At 38.7% G+C, this 20369-nt stretch overlaps 1 protein-coding gene across 1 annotated transcript; it reads left to right on the forward strand.

Annotated features, from left to right (window-relative positions):
- The first annotated feature begins 137 nt into the window (after positions 1-137).
- On the forward strand, positions 138-13156 carry nploc4 (NPL4 homolog, ubiquitin recognition factor). Its single transcript, XM_028030034.1, has 17 exons — positions 138-324; positions 938-1018; positions 5554-5663; positions 6166-6408; positions 6706-6754; positions 6844-6938; positions 7027-7150; positions 7850-8029; positions 8117-8203; positions 8680-8751; positions 8843-8969; positions 10070-10230; positions 10349-10420; positions 10524-10616; positions 10729-10845; positions 11119-11221; positions 12239-13156. Exons 1-17 carry the CDS (start codon positions 310-312, stop codon positions 12397-12399), a joined length of 1890 nt encoding a protein of 629 aa, XP_027885835.1. The 5' UTR covers positions 138-309; the 3' UTR covers positions 12400-13156.
- The last annotated feature ends 7213 nt before the right edge of the window (positions 13157-20369 follow it).

Raw genomic sequence — 20369 nt, forward strand, 5'->3', positions numbered from 1 at the left:
GTAGAAATGTTCCACTTTTACATTAATTACAGTAGAAACAAATAATGTACGTTCAAATATGATGGCCTGACTATTTAGCAGGTCATCAAACTGCCCTAACTTGCCCTGCTCAAGATGGCGGCATCGTATGCGGCTGAAGCGTAGCTACGCTGTGTTTTGGCGTAAACCGTCGGGCACTTATGTGTGTAACACCGGTGTTTGAGCTCTGTGATGGAGTTTCGCTGACTGCTATTCAGTGACGCTTCGTGACTTTTGCAGTAACCGTGTCGCAGCGCAGCGGTGTCCACCTGGAGCTCCGAGTCGGGCGTCATGGGCGATAACATTGTAAGTATCTGGACGGCTTGGTGCGTTTAACGGCTAGAGTCCGGAGCGATGAGGCAGCAGAATTAGCTTCGTCAGCTAACCTTAGCACAGAGTGGCTGCGGCCTGCTCAACTCACTGCCTAAACTTAGCTCCTCTTAGTACATCCGAGTAAAAGAAATGACCGCTGTTTATATGAAAACTTCAAAGACTGATATATATATATATATATATAATAGAAACACACGAGTCACAGTTTTATGTATTTAGCCCCTTTAGTTGTACATTAGCAGGAATCTGCTTGTGGATTTAGAAGAGGCTAACTGATCTGTTGGTTTAAATTAAGCCAGCGCAGATGAGCAGAAACAGAAGTAGTGAAATTTAAGGACAATATCGTGTTTGTGACAAACATGTGGTTTCATGGCCATTAGTAGTATTAACGCCATTTTTTTTGCACTGTCATTGTGCAAATGTTGTGACTCCAGTGTAGTGAGGGGGAGAAAAGTCTATGCTTTATTGGCGACCAAGGGGAGACAAACTGACATGGGGGGGCTTTAGTTCATAAACAATTGCAGATGCTTTCTAAAAGTCAACATTGCACCAATAAGTGAATTAACCTCTATGTTTGATTATGCAGATAATCAGGGTGCAGTCCCCAGATGGGATGAAGAAAATCCCTTCCACCAAGAGGGAGACAGCGGCTACTTTTCTGAAAAAGGTACAGAGTGCAGATATAAAACAATCACATGTGTAGTGTGCTCTACTCTTCCAAGTCAAAAAAGAGATGAGCCCTTATTTGTTTCTACTCATTTACATGAAGCCAGTGTGATTTTAAACCACCCTCCATTTCTTTCCAGTCAACCAAACTGCATTTATTTATAGCATAAACTACAATTACTCCTTTTGCTGCAAAAGAATCCAACTTTTAGCAGGGTTGCTGTTGTAATATTTGTTTGATTCAAAACGTAGACCTGAACACAAGAGTGAACACTTGCTACGTTTATTAAGATTTAAGTAAGCATAGTTAGTAGCATTTAGCTTTTCTGCTCTTTATTAAATAATACAGAGTGTAAAAAGCTGATATTACACAATTAATAAACGGGGCTATTTGCAGCTGTTTTCTTAGCGGACATACAAGCAATATAGTTTTGTTTCTAAGCATGACCTCATTGATAGTAATGGGTGGACGTTCTTTAGGTTCCACTTCACAGCAACAAGTGGGGCAGGAGCACAGCTGATTTACACAATGCACATATCACCTAGAGGCATGATGGATAATTTCATTGGCTTTAAAAGGGGAGTTTTCTATTTTAAACCTAGGTATTTAGCATTAACATGCAACAGCACACAGCATCACACAGCAGTTTGTCTACACAAAGAGAAAACCAAGCAAAATGTTCATCTTTTCACCAGCTCATTCTGGTTGATAAACTATTTCAGTTTCATTAACTCTACCGTCGTACATCAGTTAAAGCATTTTGGTTATTTATTTAGTGAGATGAACAGAAAATTCTGGATTTGTATTACAGTTTATTTGCAGATTGTGGGTCTGAGTAATGTTTGGGCCAAAATATGACAGATTATAACCACTGATCAAATCATAGAAACTGAGAAACTTCCTGCTGATAGGTATTACTTATTGGGATCATATAGTCACATTTTACTGTGAGTAGATGGTTAAAAAAAAAATCATGTTGAATCGTCGGTGGTCATAGCAGTGATGAATCATCTCCGACGTCGTCATGAACCGACACCTGCAAAAGTATTCTAAACTATATAATTTAAAAAGTTAAAAGAAAAGAAAAGTGGGCTGCACAGTGGCGCAGTTGGTAGAGCTGTTGTCTTGCAGCAAGAACGTCCTGGGGTCGATTCCCGGCCCGGGGTCTTTCTGCACAGTTTGCATGTTCTCCCTGTGCATGCTTGAGTTCTCTCCGGGTACTCCGGCTTCCTCCCACAGTCCACAACATGACGGTCAGGTTAATTGGTCTCTCTAAATTCTCCCTAGGTATGAGTGTGTGTGTGCATGGTTGTTTGTCCTGTCTGTCTCTGTGTTGCCCTGTGACAGACTGGCGACCTGTCCAGGGTGTACCCCGCCTCCCGCCTGGAACGTAGCTGGAGATAGGCACTAGCACCTCCTGACCCCACTAGGGACAAGGGTGTTAGAAAATGGATGGATGGATGATTTAAAAAGTTATGTTCATCAGCTTGTTATAGAGCTGTTATTCCCATGTGTGTAATTGAATTTATAACAAATAATCGAACCTTATTATGTTACTTTTGCACTAAGAAGGCGATTCTTAAAGAAGTTCTCCAAGGATGAAAAGGCCAAGCACGATCTCTTTACAGTTATGTTACATAAATATGAAAAATGCTAACAAGATTTGTTAGGATTTGAGGATTTTGTCGGGAAAACTTACAGCAACTGTTCTCTTTTTGTTTTACTCAAATCCGTCTCTAACATGATAGTCGGGTTTAAAGGAAGACAAATCGAAGATCTAAAGCCTGGTGACAGGATGCAACCAGCTTTTTAAGATTTTTTTTTTAAACCCACAGTATGAAACATTAATCCAAACAGATTGTGTTTAGCTGGAAATGTAAACAAATGTTTATTTTGTCAGATGAGACTGTTGCTTTCAGCCTTCTTAAGAAAGCGGGTGGCGATAACGTAAGCAACAGAGTCAGATCTCGTGTAGCCTGGCCTTGACTTTCCCACGCAATTCTACTTGATTCTCATCTGCCTTCACTGCTCCGTCTGAACTTTCTCACATTGTAGTGAATTTCGCTGGTAGAATTCCAACTGGAAACAGAAGAAGTTTTGAACAATGACGTAGATTTGTTTTGCGTTGCTTTGGAATTGTAATCTGTCTGTAGTTTTAGCAATGCCAGCAGAGAAAGTGAACGAAGCTGCTAAGTCTGTGTTGGCCCCGCTCTCAAATATTGATTTAACGTTAACGGCAGCCTTGTTCGGCTCGGCACTTCTCTCTCTTCACAGTGGAGGATGGTTGTTTACAGCGCAGGCAGTTTTCTGTAAGCTTTAATAGCATCAAACTGGCGTAATGCATATGTCACTGGTAAATGTTAGCGATTGGATAAAATTAAAAACCTCAATAGATGGTAAACGGGTGTGATCCTTGCACAAATTACTTTTTTGATTGTCTTTTGCAAACACAGATTTCATTTTTATCACAAAGATAAAACCCCACAAAGAAAAAGTATTGAAGAAACTCCACTTGTTTTCTTTTCTGGTATTTTTTGTATTCGCTTGTTGTTTTTTTTGTTGTTTTTTTTCTTAAAGCAGGAAGCCTCGTAGCAGGTCTGTCCTGCACTGCTCCTCTGAGCTCTACAGGCTTCCAGTACTGACAAGTACCTTGTGGGGAAAAATTTCCACTCTGTGTGCTGAATATTTCCACACTTCATCACAGTGGTTGGACAGGCTTTTTTTTTTTTCTTTCTTGCTTTTTTTTTTTTTTTTAGCTAAGACATGACTCAGACATGACTTATTTGGCCCTGAATCTGGGTTTGCTTGTTTCTCATTTTCCTTTTTTTAAACTTCTCTCAAAAGCACCAAGTTGAATAATTATAGCTGCATTTGAAGCGTTAGTTTCGTAAAACCTAAAATAGATCAAGATGTTGGAGAGCGTTGCTGCAGCGCCTGATCAAAAATGCATGTATCTGGGATGCAGCAGGACGGTGTAGCGTTCAGATCGATGGGAGGAACGGGTTTCAATTTCTGCCGATCAGCTGCCAGATAAAACAAAACCGAACCTGTGAATGTGAAGCAGAGCAGAGACAGTGTCAGTTCTGCAGCTTTGACATCTACTGAACCCCTTGCACACTTTCTTGTAAAGATATTCAAATTGATTGTGAAAGCTTCTAATTAACTCATAATACATGTTAGAACAGTTTAAAGTGTCAATTTGGGTGTTTCTTGAAATGATTTTTAGATTTTTAGAAAAGGTTTAGTGTCAAAGGTTCATCAGCTGTCAGACTTCAGTCATTCCTAAATAATCATCATCCAGTCGGCCTCCGCCTGACTTTCTGCTGTTCTACCTGTAATGGGATATACAGCAGGCCCTCCTGCGCTCTGAGCTTCCTGTAGTTTAATTAGGTCAGAGCGGAGCGACTATTAACCAGCTGAGTGGCTCTCATCCCAGGAAGCTCTCTGCTAATCTGCTTTGAATGAGTGGCTGATGTTTAGTCTTTACAGAACTAGTGGAATGATTTATTAATGTTCGGAAAACACGTAGAACGTGTCAAACTCAAAGCCCGGGGGCCAAATCTGGCACAACATATGTTTTTATGTGGCCCTCTAGACTGTAGAACAAGAGTCAGCAACAAGGTTTTCCAGAAAATGTTGGGTGAAAAAGATATAGATAAATATATAATTTTGTTGTAATTTTTTAAAGAAACACTTTATTTCTTTTTTGGGGTTTTAAATTAAAGTAAAATGTGATGTCTAAGTTTATTTCTCATTTTGTACTATTCATTTCTTTATCTTGGTATATTACGTATATACACATAACCTGCATCTTAACTCGAGTCGAGCAAATCTCAATCTCGTTGTAATCTGTTGATGACAATGACAAATAAATCTTATCTTATCTAAAAAAAGGTTGAGTAATTTTTTTTTCTGTGAGATCTCGATATTTGTGGAAGATGTTGTGGGAAAAACCCCTCCTAATTTAAAACCTAAAAAACAAAAATTCAATGTAATAACGTTCAATTAAATGCAATTATTGCACAATAAAGAAGGAAAAACCTTGTTATTGCAGCTACATTTTAAACATTCGTTGATCCTATATCATTACAAGGTGCATAAAAGTATTAAGAGCCGTTGTGGTAGGTTCAAAGAGATACTTGTGGGTCAGGATTCTTGGTTTCCAGACCCCTTTCTAGAAGCCTGCCTCCGTAGAACCCTGAAGATAACATTTAGGTTTTAAATATTGTTTTATCATCAGTGAAATCAGAGCTGTTTTTATCTGCATTCTGCCAAATTACATCAGTGTGAAAAGATTTTCAATATTCTCTAACTTTAAGAAGTACTAATCAAATTAAGGAATGGTTATTTATTAATATTTTAACAGATTAATGGGTAGGTTTATCAATACATTCTGCCACATCCGGCCCTTTGAGTCATTCATGCTCTTGATGTGGCGAAAATGAAAATGAGTTTGATACCTGTGTTTTAGAAAGTGAGACATCAAGAATGTGAACATTTTATGTGTATGTAATAACAGATATTGTCTCCCACAGGTGGCCAAAGAGTTTGGGTTCAATTCCAACGGGTTCTCAGTTTATATAAACCGCAACAAGACCGGAGAGGTTCTGTCTCAGAACAAATCCCTCAACCTGCTAAAGATCAAGTAAGTTCATGGAAACTAAAGATCGCGAGAGTTTGCGTTTCTCAGTTCAGCTCAAGTTATGGAAAGATTTCTCCTCTAAAATGCCACCATTAACAAATTTGACGATTGTTTTTCTTCTGAATTGTTTTACAGAAGAAAACAGCGCAATCAGTATACATTTGGTTTCAAGAACTAACAGAGTTCACGTGAATAAATAGAAAGTTAAAAATGTAGCAGTTAAACCAAATGAAAATGGTCTGGCTATTTTATGAGCATGAGTTTGGCACATTGAGATAACAAAAAGGAAACTATTTAGTTTCCTTTTCTAAAAGTTTTGTAGAGTTTATATGGTAATCTTCAGATAAACTTTACTTTTATTATATTTTTATGTTAGTAAAAAAGTACAGGAACCAACTGTTTATCATGAAATTACATTTGTGAATGTTGTGGAAAATGTTTTAAAATGCTGCTGGGTTTTTTTATGCTTCACCACTTTCAAAGTTTAATCCCTTTTTTACTACAGGCATGGGGACATGTTGTTTCTGTTCCCCTCTGCGTCCTCCTCTTCTTCTTCAGGGGAGGTAATGGACACGGCGACCCCACACACATCGTCATCCCTGCCATCCATCTCGTCCTCTTTTTCGTCCTCGTCTTCGTCCTCGTTGATCCCTCGGTCCTCCTCGGCACCACAGGTACAGGAGGATCAGATTGATCAGTATCTGGCCAAACAAGACGGCAAGATCTACAGGAACAAAGACCCACAGCTGTAAGACCGAAAGCCGACCGGCTGCGAATATCTAAACCAGGGGTGCCCAAAGTGGGTCCTCGAGGGCCGGCATCCTGCAGGTTTTAGTTCTCTCGCTGGTGGTACCAACAACCTTTTCAGCATGTCAGTGTTCTTCTTAGGCCTTCTAACGAGCCATCATTGGATCCAGGTGCGTTAAACTAGGGAGAGAACTAAAACATGCAGGATGCCGGCCCTGGAGGATCCACTTTGGGCACCTCTGATTAAAACCAAAAATCAGAAATGGAGAAAATTCATAAATCCTGATTCTTCTTTCAGATGTCGTCATGGTGCCCTTGGAAAATGTGTGCACTGTGTACCGCTAGAGGTAATTTCATTCTATATCAGTTCCCTGAACCTGATGGGATCAAGTGTTAACATGACTAATCCTGAAGGATGCGGTCTCTGTGTTTCCAGCCTTTTGATGAAGACTACCTGAACCACCTCGACCCACCGGTGAAGCACATGTCATTCCACGCGTACCTTCGCAAGCTGACCGGTGGCGCTGACAAGTGAGAAGTTTGTTGTTTTTTTCATTTTACCAGCAGAAATGTTCATGATCTCCACTTGAGAGACCAACTCTGTCCTGATTTCCCGCAGAGGGAAGTTTGCAGCTTTGGAGAACATCAGCTGTAAGATAAAGTCGGGATGTGAGGGTCATCCTCCCTGGCCTGAGGGGATCTGCACCAAGTGCCAGCCCAGTGCCATCACTCTGAACAGACAGGTGTGCCACCCCACCCAGTGCCAAAGGGATCACATTATTGGATGTCTTGATCAGGTCTTTTCGTTACCTGATGCTTAATAATCTTATAAGTTTAGTTAAATCTAAATGTTTGCAAACAACGCATCAAATACAGTAACAGTTGTGACACATAAAAAATCATGAGTAATCCAGTAAAATTTGTCAGTAACAAATTTTACTGGATGGTAAATTGTCCCAGAAATTGTTTCAGTAAATGATAATATTGTTGTTTTGAAACCATTTTCAAGTAACACATAGATGATGGCATAATAGTGCACGTTTGCTATGTTAAAGACTAATAAACTTTTGATTTTGCCCAGAGCCCTTCACACTGGAACTGGAAGGTATTTTAAAGTAAAACACAACAACAAAAAAACAATAAATAAAACAGAAATAAAAACCACACCCAACCAAAACAAGCCTGATATAACTGAAGATCAGATTGCGTGTGTTAGTGTTTGGCAAATAGAAAGCTGATACTGGAGAGCATCTTCCAATTCCCAATAAACGCAGGGCAGATACACAATAGTGTGAGGGGTGTATAAAGATGGCATCACTTCAGAGATTATAAAACTAGGTCCAACCTTCGAGAGGCTCTAAAATAATGTTAGGCAGATATTTAAACCCTAGTCCACATGCAGCCCTTAAAGCAATTCTCTCTTCTCTGAATGTCTGTTCCAGAAATACAGACATGTAGACAACATCATGTTTGAGAACCACACCATCGCCGACCGATTCCTGGACTTCTGGAGGAAAACAGGCAGTCAGAGGATGGGCTACCTATACGGCCGGTACACCGAGCACACAGACATCCCGCTGGGCATCAGAGCTGAGGTGGCGGCCATCTATGAGCCCCCACAGGTGAAAGTCTCACCCAATAAATCTTACATATTATATTAATTTGCCTTTCAGTAGGTTTAACTTTGCTTTTGTTTTGTTTCGTTTCAGAGTGCGACCCAGAACAGTTTGGAACTGTTGGAGGATCCCAAAGCTGCAGCTGTAGATGAAATCGCTGCCAAACTGGGGCTCTGCAAGGTGGGTGTGTTTTTCCTGCAGCAGGTCTGTGTCTGAAAGTGTTGCTCTCAGAGCTCAAGGCACCTTTATGCTTTCTCTAAATGGGTTAAGATGTCTCAAACAGTGAAGAGTTTAGCCTGCTGAATCACATGCTTATTCCTCCAAACAGTAAACCTGATGATGTGTTGGGAAGCTGCAGTTGCAACATGTATCTCCTTTGTATTTCAGAGTTCCTGCACACAATGTGAGTTAAATTTATGCACTGAGGATGAGGGATTTTTATGCAGCTTAATAGACTGAAGCTGTGGATGTTTTTTGTCTGCGTCAATAACTTGAGTCAGTTTTTCATGTTTGTGAACCTACACATTGAGAATGGTTTGGTAACATATTGGTCAAAATGAAACAGAAATGTGATTATTTTCATACCTTAATATCTTTTGTTAGTTTAGTTTACCAAAACAAAGGAAATGTTACAGTTTTTCCTCTGTGTTTCGTAGGTGGGCTGGATCTTCACTGATCTGTTGTCTGAGGACACAAGGATAGGAACTGTCCGCTACACAAGAAACCAGGTGAGAATGGGCCCAAGTTAAAGGTGGTCTGAGTGTCTGACTGATGCTGCTGTATTCCTGTTTGATCAAAATGTTCTCATACATCTGACAGGACTCCTTTTACCTGAGTGCTGAGGAGTGCATCATGTCTGGATATTTCCAGAACCAATACTCAAACCCCTGCAGGTTGTCTCGAGACGGGTACTTTGGATCCAAGTTTGTGACCGTTGTTGCGACAGGTTAGATTATTTTTATTCATCGTCTTAACTTTTCCTTTAAATAGTGGTAAATAATATATAAATCCTACCATTTTTTTTCAACTTTGTGATATTTAAGTATGACAAAAAATTTAATATGTGGATTGCTGCTAATTAATTACAGGTTATAGAAACGTTAAAGCTAGGTCAGTCAGAGATGGATTGTTATTTATCATTTTACGCAATATGATTTCACCATTTAGTACTGATGTTGATGGCCTTGAAAATGGTGTAAATGTAAACTACTCATCCCAGTTTCTTACTCTTCTTGTTAGATATGACTCAACAAGCAGAGCAGATCAATTTTCAAATTTTTTTTTTTTTTAGAAACATTTCTAAACCTTCTGTGGAGTAACTTTGTTATCTTTTGGAGTCACTTCTCCCTCTGCAGCATTTTCCATTTGCTCTCTTTTAGCTACTCCTTTATGCTGAGAAAAGCTGAAAGTTGGCTCCGATTGTTTCACGTATTTGGCACATTTTTAGTCTTACTCTGTTTTGCTTTATAAACTCGCTTAGCCGATCCTTTCCTAAGCTAACGATTGATGGTTCACAGAAAGTTAAAGTTGTAATAAATGTCCTGAAAAGAGCACAGTAATTTAAAATAACAAATTACTTTCCCCAGTGGAAATCAACCTTCAACAGCTTTGAACTACAGTGTTTTGTTCATGGATAAAGAATAAAGAATTAACTCAAACATGCAGAATAAACTTAGTCCAGAGCCAGCAGCGAGCTCCTCTCGTCTGTTTGAATGAACCCCTGGGAACAAACCTGCATTGTGATAATTACCTAGATTTTGTGTATAGTAATACAATGTGTATACATTTTCTTCTTTTTCTGTATCCAAAACCTTTTTTTTTTTTACTAAGTTACAGCTGAAAAGCTCTTTTAGACAGAAGAGTGAACAACTTTTTTGCAACATGTTGGCTTTGGTCTGGTGTTTTTTGCTTGTATTAAAAAAATTGTTGTATAAAACTGGCTTTGAGGAAATTTGAATCTTGTGGTTTTGAGTAAGGAGAATTACAAATGTTTGGTAGCACTTCTGAAAATATTGACCTTTCTTTATATGCATGTTCTGTGTGCAGGTGGTCCAGATAATCAGGTCCACTTTGAAGGTTACCAGGTGTCCAATCAGTGCATGGCTCTGGTGAGAGACGAGTGTCTGCTGCCCTGCAAAGACGCTCCTGAGCTTGGCTACGCCAAGGAGTCCAGCCCTGAGCAGTACGTTCCAGACGTCTTCTACAAGGTGAGACTCATCGATTGGTGCCAAGCAAACCACTGCAGAAGACGCGGTAGGATTTGTTTTATTTTAGATGGTAAATTTGTTTCCGTTTATATCTCTCCCCCTCTCCCCCCCCCAACAGGACAAAGATAAATTTGGGAACGATGTCACGTTTCTAGCGCGACCTCTTCCTGTTGAGTACCTTATCATAGATGTGAGTTTGACACTTTTCTGTTTCTCACTTTGTGTTTGTGTTATTGTTTTATGTGTATTACTGCATGTCTTTGACATGGTTTAAATAAACATATTTTCTTTAGATAACCACAACTTTCCCAAAGGACCCTCAGTACACCTTCACCTCCACACAACGCTTCCCAATTGAAAACCGCGACATCCTTGGAGAGACACAAGTGAGTGCTTTCTGCTTTCTCAGCCAGTTCTGATGTCTGGTGACTTCATCTCATGAAAGGTTCAAAAGCCCTAGAAGGAAATTTCTTAGTGAATTTGAATGTTTGCTTGCAGGATTTTCACAGTTTAGCCACGTACCTGTCCCAGTGCTCCTCCGCGTCATTCCTGGATATCGTGTCAGACTTCCATCTGCTCCTCTTCCTCGTCACCAACGAAGTCATGCCTCTGAGGGTGAGTCGATGCTCCAAAGCCCAGTCACTCTTCCCGTTTTCTAGCTGTTTTTATTTTGTGACGTGGGGCTTGGTTGAAGCCAGATTTTCGTCGCATCTGGAAATAAACCCCATTAGCATCTTTGGGGTAATTTGGAAAAACTTTTGGAAAACATGCAGTAAAACGTTTTATCACATTTGCATTTCCTGTTGGAAACTCAAAGAGAAGAACATAAAACTCTTTTTTCTGGTGTTCTGAATCACTGGAGATGAGTTTCTTTTATCTTTATTGCAGGACAGTATTGGCCTTCTTCTGGACGCAGTGAAGACGTCCAATGAGGAGCTGGCACAGACCTGGAAGAAGTCTGAGCAGTGGGCCACCATAGAGCAGCTTTGCAGTAAGTTGCATTAACATTTACTAAATATGTTTCTTTTCTCTTCTACTCATTCTTTTTTTTAATGTTAAATTCACTGTTCATATGGCTTGAAATCTCTTAAAAATGTTTAAGTTTCAATTAAGTGTTTTCAAGGTTTGGAAAGTGTTTGGTTTCTGTATAAAGTCCTTGAAAGTGCTTATTATTCAAACTGCACATTTTTGTTATAAAGTGTAACCTATAGTTTCACTAAAACTAGCATATAAATTTGGTCAACGTTATTTATAGTTGAAACCAAATCTTTACATACGCCTAATGAAAAGACAGACACATTTTTGTCCTGCTGTCTGAAGTTAAATCAGACTAAACTTGTCTTGCTTTTAGGTCAGTAGCAATTATCAAAATTATTTCTATTTTTATAAATTCTAGAAAACGTAGCAAGTAGATTTTTTTTGAGATTTTATTTTGTGTATGACTTTCTTTCCATATTGAGTTTAAGCATTTAATTCCTACTGGCTCAATTAAATAAAAGGTTATCTTAAATTTATACATTAAGTAACATTATAGAAATCAGGGGATTTTTGATTAAGTTTGTTTTGATCTTTAACAATGTAGAGAGACGTTTTAAAACATAAAATGTTACTATATTTTAATCTTACCTTGTCCCTGCTGTAGAATGTAGATACTATCACAAGACTAGTAACAGTGATGGATGATACCATATAATAGTGAATTGAAACTGTCGGTTTTTGGTTTTTTTTAGATCATTTGTATTATTTTATTTCTAAAGTGTGGTGCTGGAAAGGTTTGAAAACTTACCTTGAAAGTGCTTGAAGTTTACGTTGGGAAAAGTGTGCAAACTCTATAACTACTGCAACATTATTACAGTTTAAATTGTTGCTGTATAATTATCTTTGTACTCGGCATATTTTTATAAACGTTACTTTTCCTGGCTTAAAATTCAATTGACGCTTACTCATTGATGCCCTGCAAACTCTGCGCCATGGTATCGTCATGGTAACCTGTTCCTGCCCTCCTCAGGCACGGTGGGCGGGCAGCCGTCCAGCTCTCTGGGTTACGAAGCCATGGGTGGCCCCGCGGCGCCGGCGTCCTCCTCAGCCATGTGGTCCTGCCTCCACTGCACCTTCATGAACCAGCCCGGCACAGAGCACTGTGAAATCTGCAGCCTGCCCCGCAGTTAAGACCCTCCACAGAACTTCCACCCTGAACGTCCTAACTTCACCAGATCCAGTTGCAAGATTCAGACCCCTCCTTCGTTATTTTGTCCAACTCGCAGTGACGCCTCGGTCTTCCCCTGGTTGCTGAAGGCGCAGAAGGATGCACTTGTTTAAATCCACAAATCTGAAAAAAAGAAAAATTGAACCAGACATGATTTAATCTTGTTTGTTATTATCCTTCTTTTCAGCAGCTCTCATCTGTTTTGGGCCTAAACTGTTAAATATTTCCCCTCATAACTCAAATAAAACCTGCTGTGACTCAGGAGGACAGCAAAGACCCCAACTTTCAGATCTTTCTTCACATCAATGCCCCCCCTTACCCTCTTTTTGCTCTCACAGTGACTTCTGGAAAATCTTGCTGTGTATAAATACCTTTGATGGATGATGCTGTTATTTAATTGAGTTTCTTTTTTTATTACCAGATAGTAGCGTGTAACTTAAACTTTGATTCTTCTGATCGGATACTTTTACAGCTCTTGGTCTCTGGAAAGCCCTTTACAGTACAATCACTCCTCAAAGCTCCGACCTCATCAGGCTCTGAGCTGCTGGGTAAACCCCAGTTTACAGCTCAGAGTTTTATAATTTTTTTGTGTTAAATTTAGTCCCCAGTTTAAAGAAGCAGCCTCCCATGATTGCAGAAGGCAGATCCGGTTCATTTTAAATGTATTGGTTTTGAACTTGAGCAGCAGAAGATGTAGCTTATTCAATCGGTTGTTCTAATTTCATTTCCATATGCTATGGGGTGCTCTAGAAACAACTGGTGCTCACCTCCCTATTAGAGCCTCCTCCTCTTCTTTGCTTTTATGCTCCAGCTGGTGCTGAATGTGACCCCTGTTCCTCTGATTGACCCCTGAGGGTTTCTAACCATCACAGAGACTTCAAAGACTTTCCTCCAGAGGAGGGAAGACCTGAAACTATTGTCTCGGGTGTAAATTTACAAGATGGATCGTGATGGTCAAGAAACACCGGCGTTTGAAAGCTACAGAGTCTTCTTCCAACAACAAACCTTCAGGAGACTGCCGGGAAATCAAACCATAAAATTAAAACATTAAATGGCACCAAAAGGCCTCTCAATCAGTTATACGTCAGAGCTATCAAAAGATGCTTCTCTAAAGAAAACCTAAACTTTTCCTCGGCTGACATTTTAACTTCTACCAGGTAAAGCAAATGTTTAAATGGTGAATTTATTCAATCTACTTTTGCTTCTCCTGCTCAGACATATTAAAATATCTGATTGAGGAAGTGCAACAAATTAAACTGCAAAAGCACAAAATCTTACGAAGTATTTTTGATGTAGTTTCTAGTGCAAACACTTGGTACACTTGAAATAGCATAAAACTAAAAAGTAACTTCTCAGCAAGAAATATGAGCTTGTTTCCAGTCAATAATTCCTTAAGGTTGATTAAAAAGTGCTAGTTGTAAGTGAAATAAGACATTTTTTCCTTAAGTCAAAATGTCTTGTTCCACTGTCATATAACTAGTAGTTTTTCATAAATATTAAAGCATTATTTATTTAAGACAAACTCCGATACTGTGCTAAAAAGTTACTTGTAAGTTAGTTTTATCTTATTTTTAGTTTACTGAGATATTTGCACTAGAAAATGGACCAGAAATACTTGGTAAGATTTTGTGTTTTTGCAGTGAACATCAGATTAAAAGCAAATTCAGTAGACAGACTAATTCTCTTTTAAAAGTATCATGGCTAACTCTTTTTAACATATTCAGTTTGGGCATTTGGGTCGATTGAAATTAGTTTCTTTTTCCTACAGGACTAATAACATTGGGACCAATATGAGTGAGATGATTTTCTTTTTTTTTTCTTCTTTTTTTTTTTAAAGTTGGCCACAGGTGCTCTGAGCGTTTCAGGCTCACATTCAGCGGAACTGCAACATTTTGGTGTCCATCTGTTCTTTAAAGCCATTTAAAGGGTAAACAATATGTGTGGAGTTAAAAAGTGCCTCTGTAAAATAACAAAGAGAAGATTAGATGGAGTATTTACTGACAAACAATCAGATCACAGCAGTGCTAAACTAGCAGAAGCATCCAGAATCTCACTCAGTCCCTTTTTTCTCCACGATTTTCAGGTTAGTTTGATTTTCGTTCATGAATGTGTGCTGCGTCACTGCAGTGATGATCCAACCTGGGAACGTTTTCAGTGAACCTCTCTAGTCCAGAGGGCGAGTCACGAGCGGCTCATGTTTACTAATTTATCAGATGTGGGCTTCTCTGTAAACTTGCCCTCATCAATTAAGAGAATACTTATAGTTTTAGATTAGTTTGATGCTTTTTGCTCCTTTTGCCCCCTCGTGTGGATTTAATTTGGTGTGATTGCTCTGATGTCACACTAAGGGGCGGCTCTGACCTTTTTCCTTTTGTATTAATCTGGGGGCTGTTTGCTGAGCAAGCAAGCTCTTGGAGCTGCAGCCCGTCCTCACTTTCCACTGAGCTGACCGAGGACCCTGAAAATTGTATGCTGTTGACTTGGATTTGAAGCAAAACAATAAAAGAAACAAAGAACACAATCAGGAGTGTTGTTCATCTTTTCTTTTATTTAGGCTTGGTGAGGAAGAACAAAAATGTAAAAGCAAATCTGTTTAAATGCGTCTCAATTGATCATAATTAATTTATTTTAATACAAACATATAGAACTTGGAAAATAACAGCTTTAAAGAAGTTTCTGTTGAAATCAGAGTACATTTATGTTATCTCTATGGTACTCAAGGTCTCCCTCAGGAAACGTGCTAAGCCCGGTAGTTGGGGCGCTAGGCAGTCATTCATCCAGCGGTTCTTTGTTTTTGAACTAAAAATTTTTTAAAGTTGACAGGAAATTTGAAAATATCACTTGATAATTATGTGTTATTGGAAGATTAATATCTGAACACCAACTATAAAGTCTTAAAAATGCAAACACTAAAAAGAATACATAAATAAATGAGCAATGTTAAGCATGGTGGGGACACAAGTAAAGCCTGGTGGCCCGCCAGGCTTATAATACAACTGGGGGAAACCCGGGTACTACATCAGAGTACATCAAGCTATACAACACTGTCTTGTTTTTGTTCTTGTCACAATGAACCTTAAAGAAATATTACTCTATTTGCTTTGAGAAGACAAACGGCACTTATTAAACTACACATTCGAAATGTTGGAATGGTAATTGATTAACTAATATCCAACAATATACACATAATACACACTCAGTAAGCACCACATATTATATGGTGATGATAAAAATGTTACCTGACAAAATATTTGTGAGGGAATTTACAAGCTTCTACCCTTTGTTTCCAATTCTGTCCTAGAAAAATACTTCTTCCCTTTGACTTCCCTGTACGCCACTAAAACAATTTAGATACTTTATCCTTCAGAAACATGGCAAGGATTCAACATTTGCCATTTTATAGCCACTAATCTATTTTATGGATGGTATTTAAAAAAATGTTTTCTCACAAATATTCAGCTTCTTTTCAAACTTTGCTCCATATCCTCAATCGGGCTTTGTTCTGTACTTTGACTGGGCCATTCTAACACATCATATGCTTCAGTCTTAACCAGGGCTGGCTAACTCTAGTCCTCAAGAGTCGATGTCCCGCATATTTTAGATGCTCTGCTGCACATTAGCAGGCATCTGCAGAGGTTGATGACATAATGAGGAAGTTATTCGGCTGGAGCAGAGACACATCGATGTTTGGACACCGCTGATCCAAACCGTTCTGCTGCAGCTCTGACTGCATGTTTAGGGTCTTCGCCTGCTGGAAGGTAAACCTTTACCTCAAGTCTTTTGCAGCCTCCACTGGTTTTCTACCAGAACTGAACTGTATTTATCTCCATTCATCGTTTTACCCGTCCTACTGTTGTTAAATTACACACAGCTAGACTCTATTTGGTTGAGTTATGAAGGCAGCTGGTATCAGAATAAACTGGACCAAACCTTTCTCATCTTGTTTTTGGAAAGTATCATTTTCTTTACAGTAACTGTAAGTTTGCAGTAATTCTCTACTTTGTGTTTGTTCCTGCATATAAAGTGAAAAAAAAACATATTGAAGTTGGATGTTACAACATGATAAAATGCAAAAGGTTAAAGGGAATGGAATACTCTTACTATGTATCATCACTGGTCTACTACCAGATTATATCTAAATCAGTTTCTCCTCAGTTCCTTAACTTGTTTATTTTTTTTGCCAGGGAGGGTCTTACTGATTTAACACCCAGTTTAAAAAAACATCAATGAATCACTGAGCGTGTTTCATCCAGCTTCAACTGGCTTGATTCTGAATGAAATATTGGCTCCAGACCTCGTCGTTCATCGTCTGCTGTCGTTGTTTTGCTGTTTTGTCTGAATGGGAGCAAATTCCTGCAGCCAGGAATTCATTCACCAGAAGAAAAGCTTTAAAGCAGAACTGCTACAGCAGTAAATCACTGCCTGTGTGTCAAGTTCTCTAAAAGTCAACATCTACTAAATATAATCTGTTTTCTAATGAATCAAGCGCCCAATGCTAAATTCTCAGTCGAAATGGGACAGAGGATCAATTTGCTGTGTTTAACTCTTAGAATATTTATTATAATTGATCTGCAGATGTGCAACAGATGAAGAACAGGAATGTTGACCTGAAACTTCAAACAGTTCCACCAGAAACTCCCACATGAAGCTCCTTCTGACGGAGGGGAGGAGACTGAAGGTCCTCCCTCCTTCCCAGATATAAAACAGGTGTTTTCTTTATGACCACGGCATTGTTCCAGTGGGTTTTCTACACTGACTTTAAACTCTGAGACTGATGCTTTCATGATCAGAAATTAAAGGAGGTTTTGTTTCAAACAGGAATGAAGTCGGCTGGAGTTTTGCTCGTCTTGTCCGTGACTCTGGCAGTCGCTCAGAAACAGAAACCAGGACTGGATCACGGCGATGAAGGCAAGTCCATAATTAAAAAAAATGTTTTACTGAAAAATCTGATAACACATCTGATGACAGAAAAGAAGCATACCACTGCATATTTTTACAGATTAATTCCTGTTTTTCAAATATTCGTTATGATTGGTTTTAAACATTTTGATGTCCTTGATAATTATCTGAACTGCTGTCTAATATGCTTGATTGTTTGTAACCCTGGCAGATTATGGTTTGAAGTAATGTTTTAGAGTGGCAACTTGAATCTGAAAAAGAATCAATGAAGGCAGCTAAGTTAGGATGATGGCAAAGATAAATCATTGAAATAGAAGTGAAACATGCAATAAGCTGGTAAACAAGTTTTGTTGCTGTAATGCCCACAAAAACCACATTTAAAAAAAATCTGATGTTCTTTTTGTTTTGTTTTGTTTTTAAGAGATACCTGTCTCATTTACCATAAAAAATAACTTTTTAGTTGAATGAAAATAGCTTTAAATTAGTGGGATAAATATTTCTGTATTTACTATGATGCCTTAAATCTTATTTCTCATCTCGGTCTGAACTTTTACTAAGTTATGAAATTAAGGAGCTGGTTTCTGTTTGTAGATTTCTTTTAAAAACACTTGCAGTGGCTGACAGCATGAGTTGGTCATTTGTTGTTATTTTTGTTTTTATTTTACTGCTCTTTGTAGGATATTGTTGTATATTTGTAGTATATTGTTGTAGGTTCTATCTTTCCCTCTGTCTCTTTTAGCCTCTTTTAACTACTTACACGCACACGCTGCAGCCTACATTACCATGTTTATGTGTGTCTGCATAAATAAACTGAAACTGATTAGACTACCCTTTAGCGAGGGTACAGATTGCAAAGAAGAATAAAAAACTAAACTTGCTCTACAGTCTTTACCTCACTTGGTTCCCTCCATAAGGTTTGCTAAGTGTGGCCCAGCGCTGGACGGTGAATGTGACTCTGTTTCTGTTCTATTTGTATGACATGTATGGCTTGTAACATTTGATCATTTTTCAGCATTAAAGCCTGTTTTTATGTATATAACCAAATCTCATTATTTCTCAAGGTAATGAGAGTTTTTGAATAATGTATAAAACTGCTGCTACTCTACCTGGATTTTGTAAAAAAAAAAAAAAAAAAAAAAAAAAAAAAAAGCAAGTCTAAAACCAAGAAAAACATTCAGAGAATTTCTCCTATTTGAGTTTTATTTCTGAGACTCTAACACAAACAGTTCAATGAAATTTGTCTCATTGATTTGTTGACCTGCAGCTGAGAAGACGAACAGCAAAGGATGTGCAAACCTCACGCTGGTTCTAGACAACTGGAAATACGCCATCATGACGCAGGTCAAAGATCTGCTGCTGCATGACCACAACACCGTGCTGCCCGACTACGGAAGGTCAGGAAGCTCCAAGCTTTGTGGCTACTTTAGCTGGACTGTGCAAAAGTTCAGTTCTTGTTTATGTGTATTTTCCTTCCAAACAAGCATATTCTCTCCTAATCTTTTAGTCTTGATCAAAAGTTCTCCAGGTTTTCTGGTGGCTTTAAGTTGCTTTTCTAAACATTTTTTAATCATGTACCTTGTTTGTTATCTACTAAACTCTGATACACAATTTAATTATAATTTTTTAAAATGATTATCAAGCTATCACAATAATTGTTTTACCCAACTTCATAAGCTGAATCTCTCTAAAATGACAATTTGATGGATAGAAGGCAGGATTTAGTTCCCACACACAGCTGATGATCTGCTGTGGGATCATTCATCTTTTAGTCTCAGCAGTTCACAAACTCTTCATCTACTATAAGTAGAATTTTTTTATTAGGTCTGACATTTAACACATCCTCTTTTCTTCTCCACAAAAAAGAATAAATCCAAAGAAAAGTTCCAGATTTCAAAGAAAACCATCTGTGAGCTCTTTAAATGATAACATTCAGCCATTGCCAGAGTTCAAATGTAGAGATCCACTCTTTTGGGTTGTGATGTTGTTTAGGCAGCTATACGTGGGAAAATCTGCCAAATATTTTATAGCTGTCTGTTTAAGTTTAACTCTGCTATATTTTACTGGTCTGTTCATTTGCTTATAATCTCTAAGCGGTGGTAGATTTTACTTTAATTGTGTCTAGAGGGATAAACCTGTTTGCGTTCCTGCAGGATTCAGCCGCTGTCAGAAGCTCTGGGAGATCTCTACAAAGAGTTCAACTCCCTGAAGGAGCGTCTCGTCGGGCTCACTGCCAGGTTTGGAGACGTTGAGTCGTTCGTGGACGATGCTCGGTCCGGAAGGAAACCTGCAGCGCAAAGTAAAGATCTGCAAACGCCCAGATGGTGGACAAGAGAGGAGGGTGCAGCAAAAGGAGCAGGCCGACCTGCTGGGAGGAGGAGCAGGGTCGTAGTTCGCAGAATCCAGAAACCCGTTGGCTCACAGCAATGATGACATCAAAATGTTCACTTCAGAGGTGCAGTTTACCAATGAGAAACTATTTCAGCAGTTTCTTAACCTTAATTATTTTCATGGTCATTGAGTTTTCTTAGTCTTTGTAGCTGTGAGTCTGTGTTGCATTAATTATTCTGTCCTTTATAAACTAATATTCACAGATTGATCTGCAATTTTATTATTTATATGATGTTATTACAGGTGAACTGCAAAGATTTGTTGACTTCTTTAACAAGTCAAAAAAAAGGGCTAACTTCACCCTAGTCTTACTCCCTTTGAGTGAAATAACCTTTTTTATTGAGGTCTGAGGAACGTTTACCTCACTCCTCCTCATCAGCTCTGAGATGTTTGGGGTTTCAAGTCATCCATCTTTTTTAATTTGTTCTTTCGTCTCACATTATCTTCAAGCGTCCCTTGATTCATGGTAGAATTCATTAAGATGGTGAATTGGTCATGTACTGCAGAGAAACATCTCCAAACCATGACACCACCGCCTGCTTCTCATTTGGTATGAGGTTGTTTTTGTAAATGCTGTAATTAGAGTACATCAGATATGGCGTCTCTTCTGGTGTCCCAAAAATTTTATTTTACCTCCACCTGGCCA

Source organism: Xiphophorus couchianus, chromosome 10 (genome assembly GCF_001444195.1).
Source record: "Xiphophorus couchianus chromosome 10, X_couchianus-1.0, whole genome shotgun sequence".
Taxonomy (NCBI): Eukaryota; Metazoa; Chordata; class Actinopteri; order Cyprinodontiformes; family Poeciliidae; genus Xiphophorus; species Xiphophorus couchianus.

What these genes read in the sequence shown, in the direction of transcription:
- nploc4 (XM_028030034.1), top strand. An exon ending in TGCACTGTGTACCGCTAGAG is followed by an intron (nt 6,755 to 6,843) that starts GTAATTTCATTC and finishes CTGTGTTTCCAG; the next exon opens with CCTTTTGATGAAGACTACCT. An exon ending in ACATCCTTGGAGAGACACAA is followed by an intron (nt 10,617 to 10,728) that starts GTGAGTGCTTTC and finishes GTTTGCTTGCAG; the next exon opens with GATTTTCACAGTTTAGCCAC.